Source organism: Hakea prostrata, chromosome 1, assembly GCF_041222555.1.
Source record: "Hakea prostrata isolate BN-2017 chromosome 1, UWA_Hpros_2, whole genome shotgun sequence".
Taxonomy (NCBI): Eukaryota; Viridiplantae; Streptophyta; class Magnoliopsida; order Proteales; family Proteaceae; genus Hakea; species Hakea prostrata.
In genome coordinates this window covers 17,991,359-18,018,594 of record NC_142600.1, presented here as the reverse complement: position 1 = coordinate 18,018,594, position 27,236 = coordinate 17,991,359, and the positions used below count along the sequence as shown (strand labels likewise).

The following is a 27,236-nucleotide window of genomic DNA, read 5'->3' as shown; positions in this document are numbered from 1 at the left end:
AATAGAAACTATGGTTCTAAATTAGTAAGTAATGTTTTAATGGTGGTTTGATGTCTAAATTATGCTTTTTAGGCTTAGACTACTGTGTTAAACAATCCCTCCAAGTTTCGTCGCATTCCGGTTTGTGTAGCATAGGTTTCGGATCAAGATTCCCTTTTTATTTTCGGATTTGCTCTTGGGCAGACTGCCTGGGTCGACTGGCCAATGCTACCTAGCCAATCAACCCACAACAGCAGAATCTGTTTTCTTCGTCCGATTTGATTCAAATCATGCTTATTCTTTTAGGACTACTTCCTAATGATTGTGTGATGCTATTCTAGGGTTTATTTGTTAACATCCTCTTGTCCGTCCGGAATATTCTCGGATCTATTTAAGGTAAGGAAAGTTGTTACCATATTAACATAGATTTGCATAGATTTAGTTTCTAATTTGGGAACTAATTAGATTTGCTACTGTTATGTTAGTTTCTATTATGATATGAATGTTGCAAGTACATTAGAATCTTATTTCCTTATTTACTTCATGTACTTGATTATGTATGAATATTTTCTCATGTATGTTTCCTTATTTATTTAATCTTGACTTATTATACTCTTTCACATGATGAGATATTTGTCGTGGATGATATGATTGAATTATGATTGTGATTGCTTAGGTATGGTTTGGGATTGGGGAATGTCCTTTTGACATTTCTGGCCTTGGACCTCATTAGGAGTAGTATGGGATATTTCCAATGTTGCCCTTTGACGCTTTCCCGAATTATTGGTTTTCATACCTAGGACTTGTCTACCAGTGTTTGGCTAGGTTATTACCCTTGTTATATCAGACCCGAATCAGAAGGGTATTGAGACCGAACGACCCGTGGTAGCAATGGGGATTCATGGGTGCTCAAGACCGGTGAGTTATATCCGTGAGGGGACATGAATCACATTGTGGGGACCATTTGTGGGTAGAGTTGCATATGGATAGACTTGGGCTCATGGGCGTTCAAGACCGGTAACCAATCCGTGAGAGGATATGAGAGCTTCCCGTTTACTATATGTGGATGACCTATAGGGTTGATGAGTCCGTATTTGAGAGAGTCGGATATGGTGACTCTAGTGTGAAGGATACCGGAAAGGATCCCGAGAGGGGAGGAATGGACGTATCTGGATCTGAGTTGATATGACTAAGTAGAAGACTTGCATTGGGCTAGGCTTTACCTTGACATGCGCCAATACTTAGACCAAACGGTGATGTGAGAGAGAGGTGACTTAACCCCTAACCATGGATTGTCCAAGATGGATGAAGGACCCACTACCAACCGGCGTTGTGTGATGAGACCTACCCAAAGAAGTATGGTGCTATGACTTAAAGCATGTCTGCCTATAGAGACCAGCATACATAGAGTTAGATTCATACATGCATTGTTGTCTCATATCATATCACTTATTGCTTTGTTGTGATACTATGTTATTTATGCTATTATGGAATAACTTGCCTTGCTGAGTTTCTTTTGAAACTCACTCCTTTTGTACAATATCTTTTGTTAGACTATTCTACAGGTTTTGATGGCTATGAAGCGCAATATGAGGAAGCGCAAGATGAAGAAGCGTACCATACGCAAAGTGTTGGCGATTACGAAGATTACTGTGAGGATCCCTCGAGTGGTCTCTCTTATTTCCAGGATTAGCCCTACTGTGGAGTGGGAGCGTCTGAGCATCATCGATGAAGTCTACGTTTATGAGGACATCCTTTATAAAGTAGAAAAGACTCTAGTTTAGTTAGATTATATCTTTCTTTCCTGTCTTTAGAATCGGTTGTAATCCCATTTGATTTTCGAACTACATTCCGTTGTACTCGTGGAGTGAGATTCCGCCTCACTCTACTTTTGATTTATATATCTATTGGTATCTTTTCCGCACTCTGATGATTATCTTGTTACTTATCTATGATTCATTTGAATAATATTGTTAACATTGATTTAGTCTTGTTCTTGATTATATTGTTGTGAATGTGGGAGGATGATTTCACTAACTACTAGATCTTGTGGACTGTGGATCACACACTCGGGTATGCCAGATAGGGTACCGGCTGGGTGGATGTGACATCTTTGCTCTCCCAAAAACCACTATCTCATCTATTAAGTCGCTCTTTTGCAGGTTTCTCTGAAAGGGTAAAGAAAACCACTAGGTTCCTCCACTATATCGGTTGGAAAGTTGTCTGTAAAGCCAAATCGGAGGGTGGTCTCAGCATCCAAAGAATCAAAGGTTACAACATGGCCGGCCTCTTTAAGCTCATTTGGAAAATCATCTCTAAAGAGGATTCCATTAAAGTGATTTGGGTTTTACTCTTATCTCATTAGGCGCGACTTCTTTTGGTCAACTCTAGTACCTCTCAATCCATCCTAGATTTAGACAAATTTCTTCAATCTTAGGCCTCTTGCCTCCTCATCCATCTTTTTCCATATGATCGATGGTTCCTCCTCCTCCTAGCTTGATCCTTGGCGCCCCGCCAGAATTCTCTCCTAGGTTGTTGGTCCTTAAGCTCCTTACTCTTTTGACATTCCTAAAGATAAACCCCTCTCTTTTCATCTCCTCTAACTCATAGTCCCTTCCCCTAGCTATATCCCCATCCTTAAACAGGCCTAATCCCATAAGATCGAGTCATTTGGCTCCCCTCCTTCAATAAGCTATTCACCACCTTCAGCTTAGAATCACATCCATTCCCCTTCCCCCTATTCCCTATGCCAACTTAGTTTGGTTCAATGGCCACATCCCCAAGCAAGCCTTCACCACCTAGAGAGCTCTCTCCAATTCTCTCCCTACCCAGTCCCTCCTCCTTTATCGTCATATCCCGGTCTCCTCCCAATTTATCCTTTGCTCGTCAAAGACCTCCCTAATCTCTTTTTTGCTTGTTGTTTCACTACCCATATGGTGCTTTGCCTTGGCTTTTATGTAGGCCTCAGGCCTTTGACTTAGAATCCCACTAGGTCCTTGCTACTTCAAGGGTTTCTCTATTGCTGACACGGTTGCCAAGCTGGTTTTCAGCTTTTGTATCTCCCATGTTTGGCTTGAAAAGAACCTTCACAAATGGACTTCCAAATCTAGATCTCTTGACCAAATTTGGAAGGCCATATACAAGGGTGCTTTAAGATTTTTATTCTCCCCCATAAGCCTTTTGTGGATACCCAAGGAATAGACATGTTGTTACTACCTTCAAGCTAATGTAGCCCCCCCCCCCCACAACCCCCTTTTGTTTATTCCCCTTCTCTTTTCTATCCTTTTTGGGTAATATATTATTTATTTATCCCAAAAAAACTTGCCTATCTACTAATGTGATCTATTGTAAAATTAATTTATAAGCATTGACTTTCTTCACTCTATCCCCTCGAATGATGAAATCCTCTCTGCAGTTAGATCCCATAAATCCAACAAGGCTCTTGGGCCAGACAGGTTTAGTATGGGATTCTTCCACGCTGTTTGGGACCTCATTAAGAGGATCTTGTCTGAGCCATTCATAGCTTCTTTCTCAATCCTTCTCAACTCTCCCCCATCAACCAGACATTCCTTTGTCTCATCCTTAAAAAACCTGGAGCTTTTTCCCTCTCTAATTTCCATCCTATATCCCTTTGTAATCTCCTTTACAAATTCATCTCCAAGATCCTCGCCAACCGCCTCAAAAAAGTGATGCATTCCCTTGTTAGCCCCAACCAATCTGCCTTCATCTATGGGCATAGCATTGCGGACAACATCCTTCTTTGTGTGGAGATTGTGTAAGGCTTCAATCAAACCTCCCACTCCCCTGCCACCCTCCTGAAGATGGATCTCCACAAAGCTTTCGACTCTCTTCGTTGGGACTTCATTAGTGATGTTCTTTGATCAATGGGTTTCCCTCCTCATTTGTCCACTGGATTGAGGTCTATATCTCCTCCCTCGCTCAATCATCACCGATCCACCAATGGCTCTCCTATGGGTTTCTTTCCTTCTCTTGTTGGTATCCGTCATGATTGTCCTCTCTCTCCCTTCCTCTTCTTTCTTGCCTTGGAGGTCCTCTCCCGCATCCTACAATCCAATATTGACCAACATCTTATCTCCCCCATTCCCAAGTGCAAGGGCCTTAACCTCACTTATCTCACCTTTAAGGATGATCTCATGGTCTCTCCAAAGCCTCCCACTCTTCTTTATCCCCTATCCTCTCCCTCCTTTCCCTCTTTCAACCCCTCTCCAAGCTCTGAGTCAACTTAGAAGAATCTACCTTGCTCCTCTCTGGAGTCTCAAACTCCACCCGGGACTCCCTTTTACATCTCATGGGGTTTTCCCTTGGTTCCTTCCCCGTGACCTACTTGGGCCTCCCCCTCATTCCTAGGAAACTTAACACCCACCATTGTGCCTTGACGTTAGACCATTTCCACAAAAAACTCCAAGTTGTTGAAAGGAAAGCTTGTGCTCATCCATTCGGTCCTATAATCCTCTTATCTCTACTAGTGTAGCATTTTCTCTATTCCAAAGTTTACCATCCATGCAATGGAAGCCCTCTTTTGCTCTTGTTAGAAAAAAAGCATTAAATAATCAAAACAGCAGCTGAACTTGAACAAAGAAAAGAGAGAAGAAGAAGAAGAGAAGAGAGATGAAGAACTAGTAGAAGAGGCTCGTGATTCCTGCTTAAGAGTCTAGAATCACAGAGCACTTTTATTTATAGCTTCTAATGAATCTAATACAACTTGAGAGACAAGTAATTGTCCTCTAGAAAAAGGAAACAAAATATTACAGCTTTAGTAACTTCCTAACTCCTAAAATAGAAAGTTTTGAAAATAGAAACTACCACCAAAATAGAAACTATACTTTCTAAAAACTCCCAAAACTTATGTAGCAAGACTCCTACATTAGAAATAGAAACTATGCAGTTTTTACTGTTCACGTGAACAGTACTTCCGTGAACAGTAAAAACAGAATATTTACTGTTCACGTGAATAGTAACGTGAACAGTAAAACTCTCAAATTTACATATACTTCAACACTCCCCCTCAAGCTGGAGTGTACACAAAGAAAACTTCAGCTTGCACAATAAGAATAAACTTGAAAAGTAGCACCAATCTTGAATCGTGTAGCAATGGCAGATGTTGATAAACACTAAGAAAACTTCACCCAGGAGATAATCAACACCAACTTTAAAAAAACTTTAATTCTTCATGTCAATAGAACCATCCAATATTGAGAACAATCGACGATGTTGAAGACGAACAAAGTCCATAAGTATAGCAAGATCAAAGACACTATCCATATAATGCCGGTAGTAGGGAGAAATATCCACACTAAATCTTCAAAATTGTAACTCCAAAGTCCATATAAATGCTTCACAAGAACGCAAGTAGTAGGTAGGCAAAAGGCATTATCCACATAATGCCGGTAGCAGGGAGAAATATCCACACTAAATCTTCAAAATTGCAACTCCAATGTCCATATAAATGCTTCACAAGAAGGCAAGTAACAGGAAAAGTATGGGTAGATAAAAGACAATATTGATTACTGTGGACCAAGTTGGTAACGTAGTATGGGATACTACGGACCAAGTAGGTAGGTAAAGGACAGTATGAGTTACTGTGACCAAGTAGGTAAGGTAAAGGACAGTATGGGTTATTGCGAACCAAGTAGGTAAGGTAAAAAACAGTATAGGTTACTGCGAACCAAGTAGGTAAGGTAAAAGACAGTATGGGTTACTGCGGAACAAGTAGGTAAGGTAAAAGACAGTATGGGTTACTGCGGAACAAGTAGGTAGGTAAAATACAGTATGGGTTACTGCAGATCAAGTAGGTAAGGTAAAAGACAATATAGGTTATTGCGGACCAAGTAGGCAAGGTAAAAGACAGTATGGGTTATTGCAGACCAAGTAGGTAAGGTAGTATGGGTTACTACAAATCAAGTAGGTAGGTAAAAGGGCAATATAGGTAAAGATAGGTAATGATATTGTTGTAGAATGCCATAAGTTGAGGGCAAAGATCTTCACAAATAATATCCATCAGCACATCTTGAGTAGATATAGAATAAGGTACCATTCTCCCCCTCACGTGTAGCATTACACGTGGACAATTAATGATGACCAGTGACAAGCATCTTAAAGTATGAGCACAAAAGAAACCCAAAAAGGAAAAGTAGCAGCCACAGAGCAGTGTATTATTCACCAATAAAGCTGATCAAGCAGCAGAAAATCGTCTCACAGGACAAAGTCTTGTGCACCAAGGGGGAAAAAAAATTATGGACCACCGCTAACCTTTAGGCAAGAGCAAATTAGATCAGGGAAAAAAATATATTGAACCAGCTTGGAATCTCAAAATTGTAGTAGTCGCTGCAGCAATCCACTCAGAAGAAGTGCAACAACAGTAGTTGCAGACTTGCAGTAGCAAATAATATCAGATCTCGGACCATAGCAACAAAATTCTGCTAGATTTGAAACTCTAACAGATCTTGATATGAAGGAAAAGTAGTCCTCTAGGTCTTTGTAGAAGTTTTAGATAAAAAGAAGGCTAAACTTGATTCTGAAATAAACAACGGAAGCAGTAGTAAAGCAAGACGATAGCAGCAGAATTTTTCAGAACAGAGAAATTTATTGAAACAGGGTACTAGTATACGATTTGCAGCAGAAATTATAGCACAAACAATGGAAGACAATACTTAGGTCTTGCAATCCGAATTATGGGCATATCTTCGCAAGAATCAAGAGGAATCCCAAGACATCAATATAGTGCAGATTGAACTTCAGATTTGCACACAAAAAACAGGGTAGTAGCAGCCTCAGTTGAATCAAATAGGTAGACATATCCCCAGAAAGCTTAGGGCCTTTTTGTAGTATTAATACATTGATACTTGGTGCTTCAAAAGTTAAAGAAGAAGGACAGCCATGCACAATTACTGCAGCAAAGGTTGGGGCTTGCCCTAGATAAGAAAAAGGAAAAAAAAAAAAAAAGAAGAAAAAAAAAACTGGGCAGCCAAGAGAGAGAAAACGGTCCCTAAGTTGATTAAACTTGCTCTGATACCATGTTAGAAAACAAGCATTAAATAATCAAAATAGCAGCTGAACTTGAACAAAGAAAAGAGAAAAGAAGAAGAAGAGAAGAGAGATGAAGAACTAGTAGAAGAGGCTCGTGATTCCTGCTTAAGAGTCTAGAATCACAGAGCACTTTTATTTATAGCTTCTAATGAATCTAATACAACTTGAGAGACAAGTAATTGTCCTCTAGAAAAAGGAAACAAAATATTACAGCTTTAGTAACTTCCTAACTCCTAAAATAGAAAGTTTTGAAAATAGAAACTACCACCAAAATAGAAACTATACTTTCTAAAAACTCCCAAAACTTATGTAGCAAGACTCCTACATTAGAAATAGAAACTATGCAGTTTTTACTGTTCACGTGAATAGTAACACAGATTCTACTGTTCACGTGAACAGTACCGTGAACAATAAAAACAGATATATTTACTGTTCACGTGAATAGTAACGTGAACAGTAAAACTCCCAAATTTACATATACTTCAACAGCTCTTTCCTTTGGAAAGGACAAGAGGTCTCCCGCTTCATCCAACCTATCAATTGGCCTGATATTTGTCATCCTAAAGTTGAGGGAGGTTTAGGCATCCGTCATATCCAACACTTCAATATAGCATGACTTCTCAAACTCATCTAGAAGATTGCTTCAAAGCATGAATCTATTTAGGTTACCTAGGTTTACTTTTATCTCCTCAAGTCCAACTCCTTTTGAATTGCCCCCATTCCCTCCAACCCTTCCTAGGTTTGGAGGAAGTTCCTCCTACGGAGACCGGTTGCTCTCTCTGCTATCTCCTTCCACATCTCCTTTGGTTCCTCTATCTCTTTCTAGCTAAGATCCGTAGCATCTGATGGGCATACTCTACGCCCTTCTTGGTCGGCATATTGTGTATAAGTCTCGTATCCCTAAGTACATCCTGCTTTCCACCTTCATTATTAAAGGTTCTTGGTCTTCTTTGCCTCACCCTTGTCTCACAAAAATTTGGACTTCCCTTCCCCCCTCTCCACAATCCCCTAATGACCTCACTATTTGGCTTCCTTCTCCCTCCAAAACCTTCTCCTCCTCTTCGGCCTGGAACCTTACCCACTCCCCCTCCCCCTTGGTTCCTTATCTCCCCTGGCTTGGTTCAAAGTTCATATATTGCGTCACTCCCTCACTCTTTGGAGAGTCCTCAACCTTGGACTTCCCACCCACTCCTTTCTTATTATCCGCCACATCCTCGCTAACCCAATTACATCCTTTGTTGGAATGGTTTAGAGGACCTTGACCACTTTTTCTTCACTTGCCCCTTTTCCTGTTTCCTTTGGGAAGGCCCCCGCTCAAGATGCCCCTTTGGTTTTGCTCCGAGAGTGACCTTGGATTTTGAGAGCCTTCCTTGGCTCCTCCATTTTGTGATTGGGTCGGTAAGTTGGTTTTTGGTGCTACTATCCACCATCTGTGGTGGAAGCGAAACCTAAGGAGATGGACTCCCAAATCTAGGTCTTTGGACATGATTTGGAAAGCTATCTCTTTTCATGTTTCTGCTAGACTTCAACATATCCCCCACCCATGTTTTGGATACCCCAAGGAATAGACTCATTGTTGTTACCTAGGGTTTAGGATCATCCCTCCAGCCCCCCCCCCTCTTGATGGCTGGTTGTCACCTCCCTCTCCCCCCTCTCTTGTACATTCCCTTGCTTTTTCCCCCTCTTTGGGGTTTTTTAATGATATCTTATTTACTCATTATATATATATATATATATATTAGGATCGACACTAAAATCAAAGGAAACAAAATATAAATAAGGACAACTTTCATCATAAAAGTTAAAAACCAGAAAATTGCTTTAAGAAGCATTTCCAATCATATCACAGGAGAACAATATTTCATCTTAAACTCCCAATTGTTCATGACTCTAAGCTCCACCCACATTTGTTTTACATCATCAATTCATAGCAAAAGCCTACATCAATTTCTAAAGTTTACCATTCAACAGATGTTCTGAGGCACAAAATAAAACCTTTTCTCAGGGAAATATAAACCCATACATGAAACATTCTCAGATCCCAACATGAAAGGGGGGGGGGGGGGGGAAGATAATACAAATGGTGGAGCAGAGATGTTCTTAACCTTCAGCATGTTTTGCATGACAAGGACATACTTGGTCTTGACTCATTTCTTCATCCTTGCAGCTTGTTTGTCAACTATTAGAAGAATAGAGACATAGCAGAGTCGAGAGGAAGAAGAAGAGGAGAAATTGAGAGAGACTTAGGAGACCTCACTCACATTGTGATGGACTCTAGTGAACCACTATTTTATTTACAGAAAAAATAAAAGGAATTACACATGAAATAAAAAAAAAACCTAAAAAGGTGTGTCCCATATTTCTTTTTTCTTTTTTCTTTTTTTAAAGAAAAGGTGAGCCCGGCGCCAAAGGTTTTCGGTGCAATCAGAATCTGGGGGCAGGTTTCCTACGGTCTTACCCCAACAATTTTTGTTGGGAGGCTGTTTCGATGCCTTGACCTCGGGGCTACAATTTCAGTCAGCCAACTGTTGTGCCAACTGTTAGCGCCAGCTGAATCTCAAGACCTATTGGTCTTCCAGAATTGCCCTAAATAGAGTTTTTACTGTTTCGGCAGCAATGGCCCCCAAAGTTGTAAATTCTGCACCTATGGGTCAAGGTTGACCAAAGTTCCCCAAAAAAATTTGAAATATTTTGGTTCTGTTTGAACAATTCAATGGAAACTTAAACAATGTGTAAGTTCTTTTTTTTCTTTTTTTGGTCAAAGGATAGTTGTTTCGGCAAAATCTGAACCAAATATACCATTTAGATATCACTTCAACTGAAATAATCCATTTTATTAATATAAAATGAAATGTTTCAAAAAAATGGATTGACCATCTTTGATGGTTTCAAGATAAATGGTTGGGAAACTTGGTTTATTTGTGATTTTAGCCTAAGCACTTCCACACAAGTGTGGAACAAGTAATTGGGTAGTAGTGGAGCCATGAGCCTGCTTGCTTCTTTTTGGATGATTTGTGGCAACCTTGCATGAAGGTGTCTGCTTCCCCGATTATTTCCAAAAATTAGGGTATACTTATGGTTGATATCAAACCTATCGGCGGCGGCGATCCAGCTGGGGTTGCCGTGCTTAGGCCCGGTGATCGTGATATTTTTTCCCCTCTTTTCTGCTTTGTTGCTATTTCCTTTATCATCGACCAATTTATTACCACATCAACTCATAGATATCAGTTATCAACTGCCACATCAGTCATGGTATCATGTTATCCATATCCCTATATGGCCCACGAGGTGGCTACTCGCAATCGTTGCCCTTGTCATTGTCCCCCCACTGGTTATTTTGATACTCTACGCTTCCCTCCTCCAACACCCTCACTTTAAGGTAGTAACTACACTTCCCCCTTCAGTTTCACCTTGCCCTCAAGCGAACTCAACCTTCCATCTAGGGTGTCCACTTCCGTGCTTCTCTCTCCCTGTCCCTCCATCGTCCTCGTCCTCCTCCTGCGTGCACTGGACCTGGTTGCTTGTGGGCCCGGGTAGGGGCGCGTCCGGACATAGCCCTTTTTCCATTTTTTATTTATTTTATCTGGCATCAACCAACGAGAGCCATTACGTTGGGCGTTAGCCCACCTGAAGCAACTGCATTTATGTTTAAGTAACATTGGGCCATCTCATCTAAAAACAAGTTAATGGGCTGGTTGCTACTGGATTTCCTAGGCCCATGAATGGCTTGATTTTTGGATCCACGACCTGGGCTAGGTTCATAATCTACGAATGTAGGTAAAAAACCCTAACCTCTGCCTCTATCTCATCCACCAGGCCCGCCATGAAACCTCCTTAAGCCATGTTTCATTGCCCTCTCCGGCGACGTCAGGGTTTCCCCTATGGTCTACAACTGACCCCATTGACAAAGATCAATCAGCGCCTCTTGTGGTGACCTTGATTGCAACGACCCAAAACGCTTTGTTAGTTCCTCCTTTAGTTCTATGAATCTATCCATGTTAAAAATAGGTTTCTGCAATTCTCTGAACCTTGTCCAACCTAAACTAGAGCCATCAAAACATATGGTTGCAGCTCTGATGTAACCTAGATTCTAGGGTCTAGGAATTTTGATATAAAACCCTAAATTGGGTTCACTCTAAGATCCTCTCCTTGTGAACCAGCAATGCTAAGCAACCTAGTAGTCTGTGGATTGTGTGGGATGAGATTTCAGAAAAAATAAGATTTTAACAATACCCAAAATGGGATGAGATTGTGGAGGATTAGGGTTTTGGGATTGAATTGGTAAAAATTATGCTCACCAATATCCTAGGTGGGTTGGGTTAATGTTTTATGGTCAACTATATCAGAAGATATGAAAACCAAACCTATGGGATGAATTTCTTGAGATGGAAAACTGGGGTCTATAGGTATCGAAATGGGTTGAAAATTGGAGGAATGTAGGTAATAATTGGTGGGGTTTGTATTTCTAAATTAACTTATATGAAGGTTCTTGTTTTTAGGGTCTTGGGAAGTACGAAAATTCAAGAAAATAATTCTATGTTGAAATTGGACGATGAGAATGGGGTAAAATTGGGATCTAAGTCACTAGGGTTGAGGGAATGAGGCTCTTAAAGTTTGGGACAGATCAACTGGTTAGATTGGTGTAGATATAACCTTGGAATGTGGGTCTCAAGAAAAGTCTGAAAACAAGAAAATTCAAGAAAATAAAAAAGGAGGTGGTGATGGATGAGGGAAGAGGAGGAAAGGCTAGGAGTGGGGAGGGGAGGAGCTATACTTATTTGGAGAATCGTAGGAGGCTGCAGTGGTTGTTGAATTACTGTTGGAGCTTGAAGAACAATGCTAGAAATTGAAGAAGATGATCTAATTATTCCGTTGTGGCCCTCCCAAGAAGACCACGACCTGGATTCCCTCCAAACCCATATTTGTATTCAATTCAACTTGAAAATTACATAGTTGGAGGGCTTTACTTATAGCCTTCAAACAAGAAATAGAAAAGGACTCTGAATTGGTAAACCAACTAGAACTCTAATTGGCTTATCCAAAACTAGCTCAACTTCAACAACTACTCAAACTACTTTTGACATAAAGAAAACTCTAGGGGACTCCAATCCAAATTCTAAGAGTAGATACAGAGACCTACAAATAAGGAGATTAAAATGGACTCAAATTGTTGGATCCCACCTAAATTGGGAATCTCACCTAAACAAGGACTCTCAAATATCTTACAAAATAATAATCAAGGAAATAAAATAAACATAGATCTAGGGTCCAGACAACACATTAGACTCAATGGGACACAAATTTTGGAAAAATGACCATAATACCCTTGGAAGGTTTGGCCAACCCTTTGGCACATGTATTGGGCTCCTGGGCCAGCCTTTGCTGGTTCTTGGAGGGGGCTAGTTTTGGTTACATCATGCTCTCAATTTCTCCTCTACATTGAGCCGTGGAGATCCAAGTACCTTTCTACCCAACTGCCCAATCAATGGGATCCTCTCCATTGAAAATTGGCATTTCTAACTGTTAGAAAACAAGCTTTAAACATTCAAAATAGCAGTTGAACTTGAGCAGAGAAAAGAGAGAAGAAGAAGAAGAGAAGAGAGATAAAGAACCAGTAGAAAAGACCTATGATTCTTAGCTAAAGAGTCTAGAATCACAGAGCACTTTTATTTATAGCTTCTAATGAATCTAATACAACTTGAGAGACAAGTAATTGTCCTCTAGAAGAAGGAAACAAAATATTACAGCTTTAGTAACTTCCTAACTCCTAAAATAGAAAATTCTGAAAATAGAAACTACCACCAAAATATAAACTATGCTTTCTAAAAACTCCCAAAACTTATGTAGCAAGACTCCCACATTAGAAATAGAAAATATAATCAAAACAATAGCATAATACTGTTCACGTGAACAATAAAAGCTGTTTTTACTGTTCACGTGAACAGTATGTGAACAGTAAAACTCCCAAATTTACGTATACTTCAACACTCCCCTTCAAGCTGGAGCATACAAATCTCCCATGCCCAGCTTGCAACAGATAGACTGAAAACTTGATCTGAACAGAGCTTTGCTAAACAAATCAGCTAGTTGGTCAGTAGAGCTCACAAAAGGAGTTGCAATAAGCTTCTTCTTCACTGCATCACGCACAAAGTGACAATCTACCTCTATATGCTTCGTTCTCTCATGGAACACTGAAGAGTACTAGCAATGTAAGTGGCTGCCTGATTATCACAAAACATTTTCATAGGGGTAGAAACTGGAAATCCTATTTCCTCTAACAATAAACGAAGCCACATCAATTCAACAGCAGTGTGGGCCATAGCCCTATACTCAACTTCAACACTAGATCGAGCAATGGTGGACTGTTTCTTACTCTTCCAAGTCACAAGATTTCCACCAAGAAAAGTACAAAACATGTGGTTGACCGGCGATCAATGACGGATCCAGCCCAATCTGCATCAGAAAAGGCAACCAAGTCCATACTCCGATTTGGTTGATAGATGAGCCCTTTTCCGGGCGCACTCTTGAGGTACCGAAGCACTCTCATCGTTGCATCCTAATGTAAATTGACTCAACACACCAACAGAATAAGAAATATCAGGACGAGTAACAATAAGATAAATAAGTTTCCCAATAAGACTCCTATAACGATGGACATCATCTAACAAGTCACCATCATCACGTCCTAACTTTAACTGAGGATCCATGGGAATGTCGCTAGGTTTAGAAGCAAGCATGCCAGTCTCAGTCAAAAGATCTAACACATACTTTCTTTGTTACAAACTTACTCCTTTTTTACTGCGGATCACTTCAATCCCCAAGAAATATTGTAGATCACCTAAATCTTTGGTTTGGAAAGATTTTTGTAAGTGTGCCTTAACTGTATGGATTGCATCAACATCATTGCCTGAAAGGACAATATCATCAACATAAACTGCCATAATGACAACACAATCACCCTGTCGTCTAACAAACATAGAGTGATCAGAATAACACTATACAAAACCAAAAGACTCCACAGTCTTGCTAAATTTCTCAAACCAAGCCCGTGGAGACTGTTTGAGTCCATAAATCGCTTTATGAAGCCTGCAAACACGAACATTGTCCTCCCCTGAGCAAGATACCCTAGAGGTTGTTCCATGTAAACTTCTTCATGAAGATCACCATATAAGAATGCATTTTTTATGTCAAGCTGAAAAAGAGTCCAATCATAATTCACAGCCAAAGATATCAAGACACGGACAGAATTAAGTCTTTCCACAGGAGAAAAAGTCTCAAAATAATCTACACCATATGTTTGTGTATAGCCCTTAGCCACCAAGCGGGCCTTAAGCCTTTCAACCGTACCATTAGAATGGTACTTAATAGTATACACCCACCGACAGCGGACCACATCTTTCCCAGGAGGTAAGTTGACTAAAGACCATGTATGACGAGAATGTAAAGCATCCATTTCCACATCCATAGCGGCTTTCCAGCCAGGAATTTTAAGAGCTTCGGTATGATGGGTTGGAATATGAACGGCAGACATAGACAAAGCAAGGCAACGAAAGCTAGGAGGGAGATGAGAGGTAGAAACAAAATTGGAAACAGGATAAACAATGTTAGAGTGTAAAGTGCAAGTACGAGTACCTTTCCTTAAAGCAATTGGTAAGTCATCTGAAGGCAGAGTGGGATCTCCACTAGAAGAATCCGCCGGTGGAGAGGATGAAGAAGGAACATCCGTAGGGCCAGCTTCAGACTCCACTAAAGGAGAACTGCTAATATTGTTAGGAGGAACTCTATTATCCACAATATCTTCTAGCAACTTATGTCTTCGCTGATAAACCTGTAGAGGAACATTGCTAGTGGAAGGAACTAAAGAGGGAATAGGAGGAGTATCATCCAAAACACAATTTTCAACAAACACAGATTGACTAAGATAATAAGGAGTGTCTTCAAAAAAGGTCACATCCGCACTTGTAAATTGTTTGTGAAGAACCGGATCATAACAGCGAAAACCTTTTTGAGTTCGTGAGTACCCAAGAAAAATACACTTAATATAACGGGGGGGGGGAGTTTATTCAAAGGATGTGGTATGTGAACAAAACACACACAATCAAAAATTTTGGGTGGAACTAAAAACGGTTCTCTATTGGGAAAAACAATTGAAAAATGAGATTTTTCAGAAAGCAAAGGCTAGGCATGCGGTTAATTAAATGACCAGCAGTCAAAATTGCATCACACCAATAACTCTTTGGAACATTCATCTGAATCAAAATAGCGCGTGCAACCTCCAAGAGGTGACGATTTTTGCGTTCAGCCACTCTATTTTGTTGGGGAGTGAATGAACAACTGGTTTGATGAATCATTCCAAGAGAATCACACAAGTTAGATATATCATATTGCACATTTTAAAGCATTATCAAACCGAAAAATTTTAATAGGAAGAGAAAATTGAGTCCAAATTTCATGAATAAAACTTTTAAATGTAATTAAGAACTCTGTCCGATCCTTTAAAAGATACAACCATGTAAGACAGGAGAAATCGTCCACAAAAGTAACAAAATATCGAAAACCATGCCTATTACTAATTCTATAAGGGCCCCAAATATCAGAATGAACAAGAGAAAATAAGGACTCACTACGAGAGATAGAGCGTGGAGGATAGGTGGCATGATGATGCTTCCCTAACTCACACGCTTCACAATTTAATCTAGACACTGATTTAAAAGAAGGAAATAAAATTTTTAATCTAGGTAAAGCCAGATGGCCTAAACGACAATGCCACTGGAGAGCATCTACACAATCACCAGAAAGAGCCGCAATAGGAGTAGCATAGTCCAGATAGTAGAGTCCGTTCCTTTCACACCCTCCACCAATCGTCTTCCTCGTGTGAAGGTCCTGGAAAACACAATAAGTGGGAGTAAAAGTGACAGAGCAGTTTAGTGCTTTAGTTAATTGACTAACAGATAATAAGTTAAAAGGAAAGTTAGCAACATGAAGTACGGATGATAAAGTAAGAAAAGGCGTAGGAGAAACACTTCCAGAGCCTAGAATAGGTGTGGAAGTCCCATTAGCTATGACAACAGAATTTTTAGTGGTAGATTTAGAAAGAGCTAAAAAGTGATGACTTACCAGTCATATGGGAAGAGGCCCCTGAATCGATGATCCAAGGGGTGGGAGTAGAAGTGAGAAGTGCTGTGTTACCTGCATGAGAAAGTGTGGCAGCAGAAGTACTAGTGGATGTGGAAGCGCCAGTTTCAATATTTTGCAATCGGCGAAGGATTTGGCTAACATCATCTCTTTGAGTCTTAGACAAGTCCCCTGAAGAAGATCCAGAACCACTATCGTTGTTTGCTAAAGTATCAATACCACCATCAGAAACGGCATGATTGGCAAGGTGCTTGGCCCACTGTGGTTTTCCATGTTTGGCCCAACAAGCTTCCACTAAGTGCCATGTTTTACCGCAATGAGTACAAAGTCGAGATGTCTTATCAGACAATTGAACACCAGTACACCACGACCTCCAGAAGACCTACTAACTCCCCCTGAACCACGACCACATCCCCTTCCATAAGAGGTAGTGAAGGCTGAATTTTCTCCTTTAGAACTTTTTTTTGGAGAACTTCCTTCAGGCAAGGCAATACGTTGAAGTCTAGAATATGCTTCACTAAGATTAGGGACATGCTCACCAGCAAGAAGATGTCCTTTGATGATTTCAGTTCAGGGTTCAATCCTGCAAGAAACTTAGACACAAAAAATTCATTCCGTTGGGCCTTAAGCTTCTCTATATCAGTGGTGAGAGGTTGAAAGACATTCAACTCCTCCATCATGCCTTTAAAGGAGTTGTAATAATCCTTGAGAGACTTGTCAGCTTGCTGAAATTGAAATAGCTTTTCATAAATACTAGAAATCCGAGTCATATTTTTAGTTTGGGAATAAGTCTCTTGCATATCATCCCATATTCCCTTTGCAGTCTTATGGAACATAACATTCACTGCAATATCAGGTTCCATACTATTCCACATCCAAATTTTGATGATTGCATCATCTTGGATCCAACTAAAATAAGATTTGTCAGTCTCAACAGGAGGTTCATCCTCAATGAATTTAAACTTACCTTTTGCAAGTATATACACCCAAACCGCTTGTGACCACAACAAGTAATTAGAACTACCTTTGAGCTTGATAGATGTAATTTGAACGTTTACATGATCTCCTTGAGATCCTTTTGATTCAGCTGTACCCATGATTGAGTCACATGTAAGTGAAGACATTAAACTGAGGTAGATATCACTCAAATTAGTTTTCCAAAACTTGAAGTAGAAATAGCACACAAAAAAATTCTGCAACCTTGGACAGAATAGGAGAAAAAAAAGAGGTAACAAAGGTATCCAAGTTCTGGAACGTGTGAGAATAAGGTAATAGGTAGAGAAGATTAGTTCACATGAATATCTGATCTAACAGTCCATAATATACAGCATTAGGTGGCTGCACACCAAGGAAACAGGGAAAAATATATATATATATCAGAAGAGAATATTGAGAACAACACTATTTTGATTCAAAAAAGCTCTGATGTCATGTTAGAAAACAAGCTTTAAACAATCAAAATAGCAGTTGAACTTGAACAGAGAAAAAAGAGAAGAAGAAGAAGAGAAGAAAGATGAAGAACTAGTAGAAAAGACCTGTGATTCTTAGCTAAAGAGTCTAGAATCACAGAGCACTTTTATTTATAGCTTCTAATGAAACTAATACAACTTGAGAGACAAGTAATTGTCCTCTAGAAGAAGGAAACAAAATATTACAGCTTTAGTAACTTCCTAACTCCTAAAATAGAAAGTTCTGAAAATAGAAACTACCACCAAAATAGAAACTATGCTTTTTAAAAACTCCCAAAACTTATGTAGCAAGACTCCCACATTAGAAATAGAAAATATAATCAAAACAATAGCATAATACTGTTCACGTGAACAATAACGTGAACAGTAAAAGTTGTTTTTACTGTTCACGTGAACAGTAAAACTCCCAAATTTACGTATACTTCAACACTAATTATTGCGAGAGGAAAGCTCACTACCCATTGTGGTCGCATCCTCTGTTCAGATCTTCCTGGAACCTTTACTGCAAGTTATCCCCATCTAGGCTTGTTGAGAACTAACAACTCTCTCCACCATAACCTTTGGTGCCTACAATGCTATCTACCCATTGTTTTCCCTTTCATCAAGTATGCCCTTATCTCATTCCTAAACTCTAGATTATTCTGCTTCTCCACTATATGTTAAACTAGGGAACTAATCTTAGAATCCATCATCCTCGTTTGTACTCAAAATTTCCACCCTTGTAGTTTTGAGTTCTTCCACTCTGAAGTCCATTCTACTAGTAGCCATACCCTGGGCTCAAACCGGCTTCGATCGGACTCCATATTAACTCTTGGCAGCCTTCCACGAAAATTGTCCCTTATGGATTCAACTCAACTAAGATACTGGATGCCAGACTTCAATCCCCTACAAGCCCCTAACTGAGGGTCTTTCCTCAAGCACTGCTTGTCCCTTCCCTTATAGAATTCTTCCCCTCCCCCCCCCTTGCCTACTCCCAATCGCCACTAATATAGGCCCAACAATCCCCAAAAATATCCCAACTACTTTCCACATAGGCTAACATGAGAGTGGCCGCTCCACAATAGGACGTTGCCACTTGTCCTTGTCCCACATGATTATTTTGATACTGTACCACTCCCCTACCCCTACACGGCTACACCTTAACTTTATTTAGGGTCTTAACAGGGTCATACAATGCACGAGCACTATGTAAGATTCTGGTAGATGAGCTAGGGGCTGTGGGAGTGGAATGCCAGGAACGGAAGCTCTGGAAAGAGTTTGGGGAGGCCAAATGACTGACATGGAAAGGCAGTATAAGCGAAATGTGGGTGGTGCAGATGGAGTGTCGGTGGTAATGCTAATGTATCAAAACTCTGATGCTACAACCTGATATTATAAATACGTGTATATCATAAACTGAACAGCCACGCACATACAGGAGAGAAATACTATGTGATGCGTCCAAAATCTGCTTAGCCCTTAGATCGCGTAAGAATGACCTGCAAAACAATCATCAGATGTGGCCCGACCGTGGTGGTCGGGAGTCCACCTCCGAAGGCTAAGTCAGTTGATGAACTGATCACAAAGGCTCTGCTTGAGTACAAAGCAGAAGTATGAATACGAATATTGGGAATACGATTCAGTTACCTTTCTCGTACATAGGTCATGTCTTATATAGTATTTACCTTCGAATCTCCTTCGTTGGATTTACTTGAGCCTTCTTCGGGTGGCCGTCCGATCATAACGATTAGATCCGTTGATAATAGATCCGTTGGGTGGGATAATGGATAACTGCACGATCATAGTGTGGCAGTTATCTGAGTAAGCACGATTGTTTGCTCCCGTAAGTGCCGTTAACCGTCTCTTTGACGATTAGTCCACTCCGATAATTACGGATTCGGGTGTGCCTTTTGACTGAGTCAGGTTTCTTCCTCAGTAAGCTATCTTTAAATCCGGCCCGCTCAAATGCAAGTCGGTCCGTTTCTTCCCAACCGGAGTCGAGGGTCGAACCAAAGGCGGACCCGGTTCGACAATGATTTTTCCCGTATCACGAGCCCCCCAGACCAAGTGTTCGGGCGATTCCGAGGGCTTGGTTTGATCTGGACCCGCTTATCAAATGAGGATTTTAAATAATCCTTCGCTTATTAAATGTCGAATCACATTTAATGTTGCTGCATCACTTTTCCCTCGAGTTTCGCGAATGTCTTCCTTTTATGGGGGTGACACCACGTGTCCTTTGTAGCTGAAATCATCATTACTCACGAAATCGAAACGACGGTTTCTCAAAACGTCTGTACTGATTCGATTTGTTCAAACTTTTTTGAAACGTCTCCCGATCACGATCGTTGATCCTGAACTTATCCTGATCGTACACGTCCTTGACTATCTGGGAGTTTAAAAGCTGTTCGTTGTCTTCGCATGTTTCATTCTCTTTGTCTGAAGTTTGAAACTTCGTCGTCTTTCCTACGCCCTAACAATCTTCTCGCTTTTACGCTCTCTGCTTCGGTGAATCAATAAGTTCACTAACTCTTTTGTATCCTTTATTTGTCTCGATCTTTCTTTTGGCTTTCGTCTCCGCTTCCATTGAAAACCAGAACCAGATTTTTCTAGTGATGAGAAGTGGTAGGACTTTTGATGAAGGTCCTTCTGAACATAGCACCGGTAAGGGCGACTCAGGCGGTGAGGCTTCTGTCTCTATCCCCATCGAACAATCAGATAGTGACAAGTGAACTTTGACTGCCATTTGGGGTGAGTTCGAAGAAGTGAGCCATCCGAAAGTGTAGGGAAAAGTATTGAAGTTTCTTCCGCGCCTCTTGGGTCTGGGCAGTCCAGAACACTTAAGGCGACTGCCGAGGCCCCTCGTCAATTTAAGCAACCTAGCAGACCCAAGGATGAACCCGGCTCTGTTCCTTCCTCATTCACTAAAGTTGAACTCCCTTCAGCGATTGAACCTTTCGACTTTCCTCCTTCCTACTTTTTTAGAGCTCCCAATCCTGATGAAAGGGCCAATTCGAACCTACCCAAAGAGTTCTCTTTGTATATAGATACTCTGGAGAGTGGAGTCCGTTTTCCGTTCTTCCATTCTTTGTTTTCTGTTGTTTTGAATCATTGGGACATTTGTCCCATAATGCTTCTCCCCAATAGTTGGCGTCTTATCATTGGCTTTTTGGGTTTGTGCTTTGAACTTGGCATCGAACCTTCTCTCCCACTTTTTGTACATTTTCATGCTTTGTCTCTTTCCCACCCTTTGGGTTGGGTTTTTCTTTCCAAGCGTAACAAGGTTGAGCTTAAATGGTCGAGCAATATCCTTGCTAGGGGAACCTGTCCTTCCAATCACAAGGGGTGGCGCAGACGGTATTTTTTCTGCCGAGCGCCTCAACCAGATATTAACTTCCCGATCACCTGGAAGCTGCTTACTTCATATTCTGAGGGTAACCGGGTCCTTCCCCTATCTAAGGCCGAAAAAGCAGCTGCCAAGAAGATCAAGTCAATTCCATGGTCTTGAGATGGAATACACCCCGATTCTTCAATATTGAGGGCTGGCTTGTTGTGAGCTTCCAAACTGTTGTATTTGTCTTTTTGAATGTATTGCAGCCTTATTTGATTTTCTGACTTTATCCTTCTCTGCAATGCCTCCCAGAATTAACCCAGAAAACCTTTGGGCTAAGGCAGCCAAGGCAATTGTAGCTACAGAGCAAATGTCTCCTCGGGCACTGATGGCAGATGAGATAGCTATTATTCCTCCTCCCGACCCTTCTTATAAGGGTATAAGGAATTTTAAACCAGTGGTTGAAGCCTCTGGGAGAGGGAAGAAGCCAATTGGAGAAGAGGCAAAAGTCCCCTCTCCAGCCCGAACCAAAAGGAAGCATGACCCAACTGAAGCTTTTGTCCCGAAGAAATCTCAGAAGAGTAAAGACTCTAAGGAGATTTCCGTTCCACAATGGACGTTGAGCGTGTCGGATCGGGTCACGCAAGATCATCAAAAAGCTGCTGAGTGGAGTTCTCTTAGCTTGATGCCAGCCAACCGTCAAGCTCTTGAGTCTTTGAGTGACGATACACTTGTTCATCTCTCTACAAGGTACTATTTTTTCTTGATCCTCTGTCGTCTACTTCGTGACTTTTTAGGACTTCTTGACGATTGTCTGCTTTCTTAGGACTGTCGTGGTGAATTTCTACCAGCACATTGAGGCTCTGAATCGAATTGGTCGTGGTGGCTCTCGACTCCAAAGTTGTGAGACGCAGTTGGTGCTGGTGAATTCTGAAGTGGAACGGTTGAAGAAGGAAGCTGCAGTGTTGAAGGAGGAGAATGCGAAAGTCGACACCTTGAAAAAGGACCTTGACTTGTCCGCTAGCCGTATTGGTGCTTTGGAACGTGAAGCGAAGAAGCAGAAAATGCTCGCCTCCGAGTGTAGCAATAGGGTTAAGATTTTGGCCCTTGAAAATGAATGTCTTAAGAATACGATCGTTCCCTACAAACCTAAACATCTCTCCCAAGATCTTCGGAGGAACTGCATTCGCAAGTACCTGAACAGCGTCCCCTTCAGCGATTGGATGGTTCCTTACAATCTTCAAGCCTATCGAGCGAGACAAAATGATGTATGGAAAGCTATCCTTGAGGCAGACCCTACTTTCAATACCACTCCTTTTCAGGGTGTTTGCCATAAAGAAGTCTTCAAAAGCTCGAGCTACCTTTCCCCGATTGGGCTCAGGAAGAGGAAGATCTCATTCCGGCGGATCCAAATATCAAGGAGTTTCTTAATGATTCGCCACCTCTTCCCGAGGAGCCTCAGCAGCCTGCCCCGGCGTGAATCCTTCTTGCGAAACCCGTCCAAGAAAAATAGGAAACTGTTTTTTTTTTTTATTTGTAAGGGTTGGCCCCCACGGTCTTTGAAAATGAAATGAATCTTTGCTTTCTTTATCCTCGAACTCTTGCATTAGTTGTTGTGACGAACTGATAAAACTTTCTTCCTACAGACGGTGCCAGATAATGCGTCCAAAATCTGCTCAGCCCTTAGATCGCGTAAGAATGACCTGCAAAACAATTGTCAGATGTGGCCCGACCGTGGTGGTCGGGAGTCCACCTCCGAATGCTAAGTCAGTTGATAAACTGATCACAAAGGCTCTGCTTGAGTACAGAGCAGAAGTATGAATACGAATATTGGGAATAAGATTCAGTTACCTTTCTCGTACGTAGGTCATGTCTTATATAGTGTTTACCTTCGAATCTCCTTCGTTGGATTTACTTGATCCTTCTTCGGGTGGCCGTCCAATCTTAACGATTAGATCCGTTCGTTGGTGGGATAATGGATAACTGCACGATCATAGCGTGGCAGTTATCTGAGTAAGCACGATCGTTTGCTCCCGTAAGTGCCGTTAACCGTCTCCTTGACGATTCGTCCACTCCGATAATTACTGATTCGGTGTGCCCTGTTGACTGAGTCAAGTTTCTTCCTCAACAACCTATCTTTAAACCCGGCCCGCTCAAATGCGAGTCAGTCCGTTTCTTCCCGACCGGAGTCTAGGGTTGAACCAAGGGCGGACCTGGTTCCACAATGATTTTTCCCGTATCATTATGTACAAGAGCAATTCAAGGCAACCAAGCTTAGTTCATTAGTGCTTATTAAGGGTGTCAATCGGTACAGTTTCGGTAATTCGGTACGGTTTCAATGCGGTACCAACTTTGAATACCGAAAACCAGAACCGTACCGTACCGAATTTAAACGGTACGGTTTCGGTATTTACAAAAATGGTTCGGTACGGTTTCTGTATTAAATCGGTAAAAACGGTTTAAACACGGTATCTAGTGCGGTACAATTTTGGTACGAATGAACTTATGCTACTTTAGTTATTAGTTCATTAAGATCCAAATGAAATTGTGATCAACCAATTGATATAATTTGAAATTAAAATAGATAAAGCAAATAAATCAAATTAATAAAGACAAAACAAGTAAATCTAAGAAAAGAAGTGAATGATGAAACGAAAATTTGAAATAGGGAATTAAGGATAGGGAAAAGATTAAGTGTTTTAATTGTAAAATTACAATTTATATCTCTTAATTTGGTACGGTACCAATTAGGTACAGTTTCGGTATGTACCGACGGTATAAGTACCTAAAACCGGAACCGTACCAAATTTTGAACGAGCACGGTGCGGTTTTAGACGGTGCGGCTCGGTACAATTAAACGGTTTCGGTACGCAATTGACACCCTTAGTGCTTAGCAACTAACAACAATTGAAGTACCGAAACCTAAGCAATTATTCACTGAAATAAACCCAAAAGAACTCCAAAGAAAGGGGGAAAAAACAAAACTAAAGAACTACAATACAATTATTCTAAAACCGAAGTACAAAAGTTATAAACACAACCTAATTCTGAGCTACTTCATAGAAAACCCTAGCAACAAAATAACAAGACCAGGACCAAGAAGACGTGATTCCAAAGCAGAACATTAATAAATAATAATTTAGGGGAAGAGAACATTAAATGAAAGAAAACCAGACCTTCTTATTCCATCCTTTCGGAGCAGGGAGTTCAACTGAGACGACCGATTCTTTATTTTCTTGCTTCTCGAGCTGAGTTTCCTTATCTGCAATGCTCGCCATGCTCAACTACCGTATCTCTCCGGAAGAAGAAGAAAAACGAAAAGGGTCGGTTCCCGCTTTCGCTACTCTGAAGTCTGAGCCAACAGAAATCTCAAATTTTATATCACGGAATTACATAATAAAGCCAAGCAGAGTCAGAATATTTGTAGTTTACGAATGCCGACGTTTTTTCGCTTTTATCTCTGGGTGGACTTGTGGCTATACTAGATTTGCCGCGCAATAACTTGTCATGTCAAGTGTCAACTCGTGTTTGAAATTAATTTGAGTTTCACACAAATATTAAATATATAACTTCCAATCGTTGTTGATTGGTTCACAAACTGCATATATAATGGGGGAGCGTCGTCGTTGATTCCCCGCGGTCAGCGTCGTTAATTCTATTGGTTTAATTCAGGGCTACACGTGGGAATATTGTCTTTATACTTCTACTGCTCTACATCAACTTTACCAAAGAGGAACAAGATTCGAATCTCTACGTCCAGAAAATCTGTTCGTCTTTCAGTCTTGGATTTGAATGTGTTCAATAAATTGTTTATATAGTTTAAATTTAGGGTAAATATCAATTACCTCCCCTCTTAGCTGGACAAATAGCACTTACACCCCCTCTTAGCTGGATAATATCACTTACCTCCCCTCTTATCTAGCAAATATATCAATAACCTCCCCTTTGTTAACTTTCTCGGTTAAATTTAACTTTTACCGTTAAATAATTTTCTAAAATCCTAAACTGCCCTTAGCTAACTATATTTTTTTTTATTTTAAACCCTAAATTACCTTAATTACGCTAACAATTAAACTACTAAATTTTCCTCAATTAAAAAACCAAAATACCATAATTAAAACTTAAATTATTAAAAGCCCTACATACCCTTTTTTTTTTTTTTTTTTTAACACGTCTTACTATTAAAAACACTTACTACTATTTTGGGTTTTTGTTAATTGTTTGATAAATTTTTTGATATATTGGGCTTTTAATAATTAAAGATAATTTGGGTTTTAACTATGGTATTTTGATTTTTAACAACTATTTTAATTGAGGGTAATTTAGTATTAAATTGCTAGAGTGATTAGGTAATTTAGGGTTTAAAATACAAAAATATTTTTAATCCAAGGGTAGTTTGGGGTTTTAGAAAATATTTAACGGTAAAAATTAAATTTAACCGAGAAAGTTAACAGAGGGGAGGTGTTTGATATATTTGCTAGGTAAGAGGGGAGGTAAGTGATATTATCCAGCTAAGAGGGGGTGTAAGTGCTATTTGTCTAGATAAGAGGGGAGGTAAGTGATATTTACCCTTAAATTTATGATTATTATAAATATAGTTTTTTTTTTTTTACCAACAAAAAAAAATGATTATTACTGTTTTTTGATAAACAAAATCTTTTTTTCGGTACAAAGACGGGGCTAAACAACCCAAATGAACAAACATAAAACTTAACTTAAACAAGACTCTCTATCCACCATGAGAAATCCTTCTAACCCAGCTAAAGGATCTGGAAAAAAAGCTCATGGGTCTAAGGGACAAAGTTGCACCAGATAAACAAATTCTTTTTTTCGGTACAAAGACGGGGCTAAACAACCCAAATGAACAAACATAAAACTTAACTTAAACAAGACTCTCTATCCACCATGAGAAATCCTTCTAACCCAGCTAAAGGATCTGGGAAAAAAGCTCATGGGTCTAAGGGACAAAGTTGCACCATTCCATTAAACAAATTTATGAATTTTTTTTTTTTTTGCCAACCCCGGTTTATAAACCATTTGTTCGACCCGCGTCGTACACCTGGCTGTGGTGGGTGAGTCTCCCAGCGGGGATTTTTTGCATCTACAAGGATTCAATATTAGAACCTTGCTTAAGCGAACCAAGCTGCTTACCAATTGGATCAACCCCCGTTGGTAGGGGCAAAGCTATGAAGGGGCCGAAGGGGGCCATGGCCCCCACCCGGATTTTTAAAAATTTTATGCATATTCCTTTAATTTTTCCATTTTTTCTCTTCTCACATGTGAAATGTCCCTATTTCCCCCCCCCCCCCCCCAAAATATTGAGAACAATTTTTAAAGGTAAAATGATGAGTATAATTGTCATTCCTAATCAAAAACTAATTCATCAATCCCTATTTATTCTCCCCTCTCTTTTCTCTCATCTTTTATTTCTATTTATTATCTTCTATTTCTATAAACATGGGTTAAAGGGAAATTTTTGAAGAAAATATCTTATTAGGTATTCAAAAATCAAAATGTTATTTTAATTATAAACTAACTCTTCAATCCCTATTTATTCTTCTATCTCCTCTATCCTCTATCCTCTATCCTCTTTTCTTCCTATTTATTATCTTCCATTTCTATAAGCGTGGCTTAATAAAATTTGGAAAAAAATATACTCCACAATTAGGTCTCTTTCTCAATTTATTTATTGTTTCTCTTTTTCTTTTTTTTTTCTTTTTTTTTTTGTTATTCTTTTTAATTGATTTCTATGTTTCTTTATTTCTTTTGCAATTTTTGTTATTTGATTTTGTATTATGAATAAAATGTTTATAGTTAGTACCTAACTAATTACCATTGATTTCATGATTTGCATCTCTTACCTAAAAAATTGTTTGGTTTACATCTCTTACCAAATAAAATTTTGACTTGCATTTAACTTTTAGGGTTGAAGTCATGTGTATATTTTTTCTTTATATTGTTGCTTTAATTTTACCTATATTTTGTCAGGAAAATAATATCATTATCAATAATTTACCTTTTTTTCAAATATGTGTGGACCCCACAAAATATATGTGGGTATATTCTTTAATTTAATGAAATAGTTTAGAGGTGAGACCCCAAATGGATCTTATAAGGGCCCACACAATATGTGTGGCAAAAACATTAGTGTTTCTTCAACGGGAAGGTTATCTAGCTTTCATTCTTCACCCCCCCCCACTATTGCATTCTGGGTCCGCCCTTGCCCGTTGGTAAATTTATGATTATTTGAATGTAAATATGAATATGATGTGTTTTATACAATTTTATTTTAAAATAAT

At 39.9% G+C, this 27,236-nt stretch overlaps 1 protein-coding gene across 1 annotated transcript in view; it reads right to left on the bottom strand.

Annotated features, from left to right (window-relative positions):
- LOC149028011 (uncharacterized) overlaps window positions 1-24,471 on the bottom strand; it is a 30,202-nt gene extending 5,731 nt beyond the window's left edge. Inside the window, exon 1 of the mRNA XM_089147622.1 lies at window positions 24,114-24,471. Within this exon, the coding sequence (XP_089003748.1) occupies window positions 24,114-24,215 (102 nt within the window). The 5' untranslated portion in view covers window positions 24,216-24,471. The remainder of the gene's footprint in view (window positions 1-24,113) is intronic.
- Window positions 24,472-27,236: the final 2,765 nt, after the last annotated feature.